The sequence below is a fragment of the Bombina bombina genome, chromosome 8 (assembly GCF_027579735.1).
Source record: "Bombina bombina isolate aBomBom1 chromosome 8, aBomBom1.pri, whole genome shotgun sequence".
Classification (NCBI taxonomy): domain Eukaryota; kingdom Metazoa; phylum Chordata; class Amphibia; order Anura; family Bombinatoridae; genus Bombina; species Bombina bombina.
The window spans coordinates 292,503,462-292,515,175 of record NC_069506.1 but is presented as its reverse complement, the minus strand read 5'-3'; the positions used below and the strand labels follow the sequence as shown (position 1 = coordinate 292,515,175).

At 38.1% G+C, this 11,714-nt stretch overlaps 1 protein-coding gene across 1 annotated transcript; it reads right to left on the bottom strand.

Annotated features, from left to right (window-relative positions):
* Window positions 1-2,531: 2,531 nt before the first annotated feature.
* Window positions 2,532-9,454, bottom strand: LOC128638212 (uncharacterized). The gene is made up of 6 exons (XM_053690069.1): window positions 9,209-9,454; window positions 7,698-7,806; window positions 7,304-7,508; window positions 6,379-6,511; window positions 6,198-6,308; window positions 2,532-2,658 (listed from the first exon to the last, which is right to left on the bottom strand). Exons 1-6 carry the CDS (start codon window positions 9,416-9,418, stop codon window positions 2,590-2,592), a joined length of 837 nt encoding a protein of 278 aa, XP_053546044.1. The 5' UTR covers window positions 9,419-9,454; the 3' UTR covers window positions 2,532-2,589.
* Between the last annotated feature and the right edge of the window lie 2,260 nt (window positions 9,455-11,714).

Here is an 11,714-nt window from a genome sequence, read left to right as displayed (position 1 = left end):
AAGTTACCTCACTCCTCAGAATATGTGAGAACGGCAATGGATCTTAGTTACTTCTGCTAAGATCATAGAAATCACAGGCAGATTCTTCTTCTAATGCTGCCTTTGATAAAATAGTACACTCCGGTACCATTTAAAAATAACAAACTTTTGATTGAAGTTAAGAAACTAACTATAATACACCACTCTCCTCTTACTACGTCCATCTTTGTTGAGAGTTGCAAGAGAATGACTGGATATGGCAGTTAGGGGAGGAGCTATATAGCAGCTCTGCTGTGGGTGATCCTCTTGCAACTTCCTGTTGGGAAGGAGAATATCCCACAAGTAATGGATGATCCGTGGACTGGATACACTTAGCAAGAGAAATCTTATTTTTGTTTATTTAGCCCTATAATATCCCCTTATATAACAAGTCATGCCTTTCTGGAGGTCCAAGAGTGACCTGAGTACATTAAGGGTTAAAAATGTACTCATTTTCTATTAGTTGTTGTTATTACAGGTCTACTATGTCATTTATTTGTGTCATGTTGACCTTTATGCTAGTACACAGTATCCTGTATGTAAGTAAAAAAAAAAATGCTGACAGGAAAATATCACCTGAACATCTCAAAGTCAAAAAGGAAGATATTTTACCTCGCAATTTCCTCATCTCAGCAGAGTAAGTGCTGTGTAAACATTTACACTTCAGTTACTGCCCAGCTGCAGGTAAAAAAAAAAAGAAATGAACAGCAGCCAATCGGCATCAGCAGTGCTGAGGTCATGAACTCTCTTTTACTGTGATCTCATGAGATTTCATAGTAAACTTCCTTAAACTGAATAGAGAAATAACATGTGTGCACGAGGCTCGCTCCCTTGCCTGTCCTGGGACAGGCATACTGATTTGCTGCTTAAAGCCCTTTACAGTTGGGTGTGAATATGTAGGACATTTTGAGGTAAAATATCTTTCTTTTTTATATTTCTCAGGTGATATTTTCTAGTCAGCTTTTTACAGCTATGCTGCATCACTTTCAAGTGTTTCAACATGTGGGTATCATGTTCCTTTAATGTTATACTTAGAATTGCCCCTGCATGCACGTGATCAGCATATGGTGCAGCACTGCAAATCTGTTTGTGCAAAACAAATGGCGTTTATGCTGTTTATAAATACACCAAATAGTATCACTGTATATGCTACAGTAAAGGGATATTAAACAGTGCTCCTGTGTTAAAAACAAATATTTTACTCAAAGTAAACATAAAAAGAAACAGATTGTGTAAAAAAATCGAACAACCTTCTTGCAAAATTATCACTTAGACATTCTCAGTGTAGCCTCTGCCCTCAGTGTGATAAGAGTTGCGAATTTTTAAAACCTAAGTTGTATTCTTTCAGCTCTGAGTATGAGGAAATCTGACTCCATGTTATCTGGTCTATTCACTAGCGTAGAAGGTTTATGATAGACTAAGATAAAACTTTGTGCAGAGGCCTTCTCCAGTCGCTGTTTAACTGAATGTAAAAGGCATTATGTGCCTCAGCGCACTACGAATAAGGAGCATGACGTGTGAAGCAGTCAGTGGAGTAAATTTTAGTAAAATCACTTCTGTTTACATGTTTTACTGGCAGCTAAAGAGGTAAAACTATTTATTTGTACGTTTGTCTCAGCCAAGGGGTAAATGACTGCTTTGTAGTGACAAATATGCACGCAGGGGCTAAGGTAGAGCTTTTATGGGGGCATTGTGTGATCCCACCAGCCATCGTACCCAGTCACAGAGAGATAGTCCAGTATCTTTGTGGATGGCAACCCTAGTGACAGGAAGTAATAGACACTGTACAAATTTAGTTTAAAAAATAAATAAAAGGTAAAATCTATTTAAATAGATGAATAATACATATTGCAAGTTTTATTACGAGGCGAATGCCCCAATCGGTTGCAGGCTCGCTCATTTGAGCCTGCAACTGATATTTATGAAGCAGCGGTTTAAAAGGCATCTTCATTAAACGTCCACCAAACTGGAGTTGGCGGATAGATATCACCCCAGATTCATTAGACTGGTTGATTGACAAGTCCTAATGTCATGCAATTGGTTGTGTGAGGGTAGGGGGGCTTTATTGCACGAATGTTCCCTTGTGCAATGATAAATATGGGGAACGCATTCGCCCCACAATTTGGGATAAAATGCCGACAGATTCACAACATGTGAATCCTATCTGCTCATAAATAGATAAATCTTGCCCTAAGTATAAGCAACTGCTTAATGCTTTTTTTATTATTACGAAAATGAAACAGACTGTTTTATATCTCTTTAACAACAGGGCATTTTATACTGCTAAAGCTTTAAAATATATTCTAGAACTTCAAGAAATGTTCTATCTTGTCCTGTGCCAGACTGTCATCAAACGTGTATATAATCTAATCTAATTTCTGGTTAATAAAGTTAATAAAAGCTGAAAGAATACAGCAAATAACGATTATTAATGCATTTATCTATACATGTGAGCGCTATTCAGTAAGACAGGGTCACGGTTAAACTAGAATCACAAACAACTTATTTAGCAGTTTCTGGCTATACATTTATTGTACATTATTGCAGATTTGTTCAAATCCAGATTTATTTTCAAAGTTCTGTGTATCCGTATTTGTTTTTTTTACTTCTGTTTGTGTTCTGTCTCCACTTTGTGAAAATCTAAAGCAAAAAAAAAACAGAAAAAAGCTCATTTATGATCAATCAGTGATTTTATATTTTTATAAAAGGGACAGTCTAGTCCAAAAAAACGTTCATGATTCAGATAGAGCATGTAATTTTAAACAATTTTCCAATTTACTTTTATCACCAATTTTTCTTTGTTCTTTTGGTATTCTTAGTTGAAAGCTTAACCTAGGAGGTTCATATGCTAATTTCTTAGACCTTGAAGGCCGCCTCTTAAGAATGCATTTTAACAGGTTTTTCACCACTAGAGGGTGTTAGTTCATGTTTTTCATATAGATAACACTGTGCTCGTGCACGTGAAGTTACCTGGGAGCCATCACTGATTGGCTAAACTGCAAGTCTGTCAAAAAAACTGAAATAAAGGGGCAGTCTGCAGAGGCTTAGATACAAGATAATCACAGAGGTAAAAAATATATAAATATAACTGTGTTGGTTATGCAAAACTAGGGAATGGGTTAACAAGGGATTATCTATCTTTTAAAACAATACCAATTCTGGTGTAGACTGTCCCTTTAATTAAAAACGTTATTAATGTTTATAAATCTTGGAGTGAGATAGAACCTTTGAAACACTGAATGCCTTAAACCTGCGGCCGGATCACCAGTGGTCCGTAAGAAGATGTTGGTGGTCCGTGACACCATCAAGCAGGAATTAATCTCCTCTGATGGTGTCACTCCCATCGCGCCGCAACTCCCTGCAGTGCCTGGCTGGACATCACTAAAAACTGACGGAGGAGAAGTTAAATTACAATCTCCATACGCACGTTGTGTAGTACTACGCAACTTGCGTATCTAGATTGAATTTTTAACTCCTCCGGCACGCTGCTCAGAGGAAGATGCTTCCATTCTAAAGCCAGCAGAGGTTGGTATAGTATTGGCTTGAAATAGTGGAATTAAAGTATATAAAAAAAGAAAATCTTAAAAAAAAATTCTCTCTTATATTTCATTTATTTTCTTCCCTTTACCTGTCTCGTTGTAGTAGTTTTACTAATTCCTTCAGATGGACTTACATCACTGTTTGTCTTCCTCCCCTCCATCTTTTTTTTTTTTTTATTAAATATTAATTATTTTTAATTCTAATAATTTTCCTGCGCACAAAGCCATTCCACCTGAATTCCAGTAATTGCCATCCAGCAGATCAGCCATATCCCACCAGTATTATAGTAATTGCCAGTAACATCAGTCGTGGTTATCTCACATCCATATTGAGAGCTTTCTAAAATAAACTTAATTTATGACTCCAATATCTGTCCATGATCATAAGTAGTTTTGAATAATTCCTAAGTGAGGAGGTAACTTGGAAGGCTTGTGGTCCTTTTAAATATAATTCTTTTTTCACACTTTCTGCCGCTCTGTTTCCAGCTCAAAAGTTGGCACTCACCCTTCATCTGTCATTTGGAAGTATTCTCTCAGTTTTATCATTTAGTTTATTACAAAAAATAATTCTTAAAAATGTGTAAATATATACATAATGTAAACTTAGCTATGTTTATACTAGTTATGTACAGTATGTGTGTATGTATATATATATATATATATATATATATACACACACACACACACACAACAAGAGGCGGGATGGCGCTATACAAAAATACTATCTATATGAATAGTATATAAGATAATCATGCAAACAAGTATCAAAAAGCACACATAAAAGTCCAGAAATCACAAAGATAAAGAAATGCTTGGAAAAGGTATCGGATCCCAGAAGAAAGTCTGTCCTGATGCAAGCCCCGCTCAGATGTACACTTACTTCAAGAACCCTCAATCCATATGAGGTAAGGTAGATAGTATCGGTAAAAAACTTGGCACCTCCCAGAGTATGGAACTGGATATCTGTATTGTAATGGCTCCTCCGGTTTTCCAATTAGTTCAAAAAGAAACTTTCAACAACCCGTAGTTACTCTGCCCCGTTAGTAGTTTATATAAAATAATGAACCAAAAATGGCTCATAGGGACTAAATTATCAAGCTCCGAATGGAGCTTGATGCCCCTGTTTCCGCGCGAGCCTCCGGAAACAGTAGTTATGAAGCAGCGGTCTAAATACCGCTACTCAATAACTTGTCCCCTGCCTCTGAAGCTGCGGACAGCAATCTGCCCGATCCTATACGATCGGGCGGATTGACACCCCTGCTAGCGGCCGATTGGCTGTGAATCTGCAGAGGGCGGCATTGCACAAGCAGTTCACTAGAACTGCTTGTGCAATGATAAATGCTCACAGCGTATGCTGTCGGCATTTATCGATGTACGGCGGATATTATACGCTACATCGTCTCATGCCCATCCGCACTTTAGTAAATCGGCCCCATAGTGTTAAACCGTTTATTGAGAGTGCATATAATAATAACACAACATGTGGTAATCCCACTCACATTTAAAACCCTCAATATTATGAGGTATAGATACAGCAAAAGAATCAAAGCTAAAACAGATTCTGCCATTACGATACAGACATCCAGTTCCATACTCTGGGAGGTGCCAAGTTTTTTACCGATACAATCTACCTTACCTCATATGGATTGAGGGTTCTTGAAGTAAGTGTACATCTGAACGGGGCTTGCATCAGGACAGACTTTTTTCTGGGATCTGATACCTTTTCCAAGCGTTTCTTTATCTTTGTGATTTCTGGACTTTTATGTGTGCTTTTTGATACTCGTTTGTATGATTAGCTTATTTTTTTGTATAGCGCCATCCCGCCTCTTGTTATGTATTTGCTTTTCTGTAGAGGGGTTTGAGGGGTCTCTTTTTATAGGGACAGACAACTATCTCCAATTGCTAGTTCTATAAGTGTTTGTTTATTCCACCTTCAGTATTAGGTGTGAGTTCCTCACTTTTCTAGGTACTCTCGTAAGAAGCGCTAGTGGGGTTTGTCAGTGGATTTATTCCCTGCCATTCTGCTAGTTTAATATATAAATATATATAAATATATATATATATATATATATATATATATATATATATATATATATATATATACACATACACATTATAGAGGTTTTTACCTTTTAAAAAAAAATTATGTTAATGGTCCATGGGATTTAAAACTATTAATTTAGTGGTCCCTGAGGTCCGAAAGGTTGGCGACCCCTGCCTTAAACAACTCACATAAACAAAGTTAAAGGGATACTAAACCCAATTTTTTCATTTCATGATTCAGATAAAGCAGCAATTTTTAAGCACCTTTCTAATTTACTCCTATTATCAATTTGTATTTGTTCTATTACTATCTTTATTTGAAAAAGCAGGAATCTAAGCTTAGAAGCCGGCCCATTTTTGGTTTAGTACATGGGTAGCACTACATTTCACGACCAATCAGCAAGTGCTACACAGGTGCTGACCCAAAAATGGTCCGGCTGCTAAGCTTAGATTCCTGCTTTTTCAAATAAAGATAGCAAGAGAACAAATAAAAATTGATAATTGGAGTAAATTAGAAAGTTGCTTAAAACTGCTGCTCTATCTAAATCATGAAAGAAAAAATGTGTTTAGTATCCCTTTAAGACACACAGCTTTTACCTGGTAGAGAAGGCACCTCTCCTCTCTCGCTAAAACTTGCTGAGTAGTGCAACTCTGGAGGTAACGTCGTCTCCAAACGTTCCAGCTGTTCTTTAGCAACCTCTGGCGCTCCTGCACCAAACACTCTGTTAGTACCAGCACTTATAGTGTTTGTGTAATAAATCTACAGTATTGTACTTACAAGTTCACGTAACACTAACTGGGTGCTGTATAACCCTTTCCAGTGAAGCCAGGTTTTCCTTAATTCATTAATTTTACATCGGAGCTGAAATTTGTGCATGCGTTCTGTGAGACCGCCTTTGTGATTCAGCTCCCTGAAAAAAAAAATAACCTTTTTTAGTTATGTTCCACATTACAATATTAAAGGGACAGTCTACTCCAGGTTTTAATTGTTTAAAAAGATAAATAAGCCCTTTATTACCCATTCCCCAGTTTTGTATAAACAACACTTATATTAATATACTTTTTACCTCTGTATTTACCTTGTACTATGTAATTGTCAAAATGCACTGAGATAAGAGGCAGCCTTCAAGGGCATAGACATTAGAATATGAGCCTATCTAGGTTTAGCTTTCAGCAAAGAATTCCAAGAAAGCAAACCAAATTTGATGATAAAAGTAAATTGGAAAGTTGTTTAAAATGACATGCCTTATCTAAACCATGCAAGTTTTATTTTGACTAGACTGTCCCTTTAAGAAGCCACCAAACAGTCTAATGCATAATTCAAGGATCAGAAAGCAGGGTCAGAGAATGGCCCAGGGCCAGAGTTTGTGTGGTTGGGCACCTTAGGAGGAGGTCTCGTTGAAATGTCTTGGCATTGTGGGTGGAGCCAATGTGGTTTGTGGGTGGAGCTTGCCAGTTCATGGGCAGGTTTACATTATTCCTGGCTTCAGTTTGTAAAAACTGGGACAAAACTAGGGTAAAGGAATCTATGTGAAGAGAGCAGTACGCAGCATCTAATTTGTAACAATTCCACAAAATCTTGGACAGTTGTATGAGAACAGCTGACCCAGTTAGTATCATTTTCTCATACAGAATATTCTGACAATCTAGTCTGTCATCAGCCCTCACAGATAACCCTGTTGTAAAATGTTTTATTTTATTACCTTGCATGCTCCTGACAGGGAGGAGACGTGTTGTGCTCAGTAAGGTAAACTCCGCTGCTGTCTGTATAAGTATTTGTATCAGCTAGTGCAGGTTGTGCTCCTTGTCGCCTGTACGTCAGCAGCCAGCTACAAAAAGCACTTTGCAGGAGCCATTCAGTGTTAGACTTAAGACGGATGCAGCCTAACTCTCTCTGTTCTCTGATTGCTACAAAGGGAAAATAGAGATTTGTAAACTCACAAGCAAGATCACCATATCTACATAATCACAACACAAATACTTTATATAAATTGCACTTTTCTTGTTTCCCGCTCTGTATTATTAATCTCATGCTAACGGGCCCTTACTGTATACATTGTCAGATATGTTTGTTATCCAGTTAATTCATCTGCTTACTTAAAGCTATAGAGAGAATTACTTTCTTCATTTTTTTGCTTCCAATTGTTGCGTGGTGATTGCGCCTGTGTAATGAGATTGATGAAACGTTTGTCCAGTAGTTACAAGCCTGTAAAAAAAATATATATATTAGTGAATGCAAAACTTAATCCAGCTTTATGATATTGTGTATAAAATACTATAATCAGCTGGCACAGTACAGTGGACCACATGGAAAGAATAAAAAGACCTGGTCAGATGGGCAGCCACAATGTAGAGTGATAACTTCTCTCTGTGGCTTTTACATATTCCTGGGGATGAGCAGTAAAAGAGCTATAATACATCTCCAGTGTAAACTGCAGATTGTAAGCTCTGTAGAGCAGGACCCTTCCATGAAGCAGTGTACCTGGTGCTGCAGCATTTGGGAGCACTTTACAAACGATGATTATAACTAAGATAAGAATAAGTCACATATTTTATGAGATCAATGTGAAAATGACTCTTTCCTAAACCAACAACAACTGATCTATACACACACGCGAGACTCTTCATTTGAGCTAATGTGCTGCACCAGGTTTCACATGATAGGTGATAAATCCACTAGACAAAAATAAAATGACCTGGCTGAGGAAATGTCACCTTTCTACCAAAAACTAATACACGCGTGCAACCCCTCAGTATGAGGGCTGCTCAGATCAAACGGTCAGGGGTGTATTTTGGCCTAGGCAAACAAGGCACTTGCCGAGGGCGACAGATTGGGAGGGGGCAGCACTTGTTTACTGTGCCTATATTTGTAAGAAGCTTAGAAGTATTGTACATGTATATAATGGGAGGTTTTGCCCAAAGAGCTTACATTCTAGGTGGGTATAATAAGAGACTGCCCATGAAGCTTACAGTTTAGAGGTAGCTCTGAACCTCTCTTTTATTGCCTTTAGTTCTGTTGGCTTTCAGCACTTAGTATTGTGTTTGAGGAAGCATTGTTTGAAGTTACACATACATAAAACTCACATATCAGACAAAACAAACTATTTTAAAATCTTTCAAATTTACTTCTATTATCAAATTTACTTTTGGTATCCTTTTTTGAAGAGCATACCTAGGTAGTGTGTTTGCGGAACTATTGCAAGAATGCTTTGAGCACTATAAGGTGGTAGTGTATGCACAATGTTTAATGTAGTTTAAAGTATTTTTCCAGAATGGCTGGCTGCCAAAGAATGCTCCAGATACATGCACTCTCTTGAGCCTACCTTGGTATGATTTTCAACAAAGGATACCAAGGGAACAACAAAATTGATAAAAATAAGTACATTTTTAACTATATGCTTTGTCTGAATCATAAAATAAAAAAATGGGTTTCATGTTTTTTTAAACTCTGCTATATTTTGGCAGCCTAGTATTAGGTTTAGAGAATGCATTCCCGGCTCAGTGATATTGCAGGTTGTGCCATGGTAACATTGTATCTGTGATATACTGCAGCATTCTGTTTTTACCAAACAGAGTTTAGATGATGAGATCATGTGACTCCTACTCGCCTCTTTAACGGAAGATGATGAGTGTAAATTAAGGGCTTGGCGCCCCCTGGTGGCTGCTCTCCATCTTTGCACACTTTTCAATGTCTCTAGTGTTCTGTAGTGCTGTTTTTTCTTCAAGGAAAGAAACTTATTTTTCCACCGGCAGAAAAATGATAGGAGAAGCTGGTGCTGAGTTTTAGACTGGAAATGAAGAACTGCTTCCCTCTGCATAATTTGGATCCTGGCAGACACAGCCCATCTTCTGAACGCCCTAGGGAACAAGACAAGAGTATCTGAGTGCCATTATGTCATAAGATGCCTTTAGTAAAGACAGCTGTCATTAATGTGCGTAATCACATGCCTGTGCCAGGGCAGTCACCTGATTTATACAATGTATGAAGGGGTGTTTTTATATTACAAAGACCTGAAGACATTAGTCAATGTTTATTCTGTATGGAGCAATAGGCCTGTGGTTTAATGTGGGAGTTTAGCTCATTACTAGAGCATTTCAGTGCACATTTACATAAATTGCTTAACTGCTACCTAAAGTGATTTATCAGCATTTAAATACCTGAGCTTATTTAGTGTATGCTGCTAAAGTGCGCGTTTTATATCTATTTAGTAACGTTTATGTTTCCAGCTGGACCGTCATACACTCAACGCAAATCCATTTACTTTCATTACACTGATAAGGCCATTATCCAGATTTTCGGCTAGATTACGAGTTTTTCATTTTGAGCTGTGCGGTGCTAACGAGCAGTTTTGTCTCACCAGTCACTTACCTGCAGCGCTGGTATTACGGGTTTTTACAAACCCGTCGTTAAAAGACAAGAAGTGAGCGTTGAGCAAAATTTTGCTCATTACCGCACTCCAATACCAGCGCTGCTTAAGTCAGAAGTGAGCTGGTCGTACGTGCTCGTGCATGATTTCCTCATAGGAATCAACGAGGAGAGCCGGCTGAGAAAAAGTCTAACACCTGCAAAAAAAGCAGTGTAAAACTCAGTAACGCAGCCCCATTCATTTCTATGGGGAAATAAAAGTTATGTCTACACCTAACACCCTAACGTGAACCCCGAGTCTAAACACCCCTAATCTGCCGCCCCCGACATCGTCGACACCTATATTATACTTATTAACCCCTAATCTGCCGCCCCCGACATCTGCATTATATTTATTAATGAGTACAAAGAGGTAAACTCCTAGGAGAGTGAACAAGTGTATCCGTAAAGGACAATTATATCACTAGTAATATAGACTGAGGCAGTACACTATGCACAAAACGTCTTCCATAAGTTAAAACATAGTAGAAAATGTATTCGCTATACATTAAAAGTCACATAAAGGAACAGACTTACGATTGTATGAAAGACAAGGACTTGGATTACGTCATCTGACGCGTTTTTCAAAGATAGTTTAAGAGTGTCTTAGGGCAGGATTACATAGCCATAGTGAGAAAGGGACACACCCTCAAACAAGCTGACGTTTGTATCAATTATGCAAATTTCCACAGTGCCAGAGACAAATCATAAGGCTCAGAAGAAACATCGGCATAGCGCCGTCTGTTAGCAGTTCAAAAGAAAACAAGAACTGATTATGCCGGAAATGTGCATAAGAGAGACAAAGATGTAATGAGATACACTGAATGTTTGCACACCAGAGGTTATAACGTGCACAAAAGATTAGAACTCTGCAATTTATTTCACATATATGGATCAGTATCTTATAAGTAGATGAATAGTTAGTGCGATCTTTGATCATCAATACAGAAAGTTAACCACAATGGTTTTTCCACCTTACGTTAGTTCTCATTAGGGTATCTTGAATAGACATATAAAACAAAGATATATTTAGTTAGCTTAGTGCACTTATTTGATCCAATACATTGGTTCTAATTATGTATGTTAATAACAAACATATAAACTACATAGTATTTATAAAAAAAACAATAAACAGCCAATAGAATGTGAGCTCAATCCTATTGGCTGATTGGATCAGCCAATAGGATTGAACTTCAATCCTATTGGCTGATTGCATCAGCCAATAGAATTTTTTCTACCTTAATTCTGATTGGCTGATAGAATTCTATCAGCCAATCAGAATCTAAGGGACGCCATCTTGGATGACGTCACTTGAAGGTACCTTCATTCGTCTTTAGTCGTCGGATGAAGAGAATGCTCCGCGTCGGATGTCTTGAAGATGGACCCGCTTTGCGCCGGATGGATGAAGATAGAAGATGCCGTCTGGTGAAGACTTCTGCCCGTCTGGAGGACCTCTTCGCCCAACTTAGATGAAGACTTCTCCCGGCTTCGTTGAGGACTTCGGCCCGGCTTCGATCTTGAGGGGGTTAGTGTTAGGTTTTTTTAAGGGTGTATTGGGTGGGTTTTATTTTTAGGTTAGGGTTTGGGCTTGCAAAAGAGCTAACTGCCCTTTTAAGGGCAATGCCCATCGAAATGCCCTTTTCAGGGCAATGGGGAGCTTAGTTTTTTGTAGATAGTATTTTATTTGGGGGGTTGGTTGTGTGGGTGGT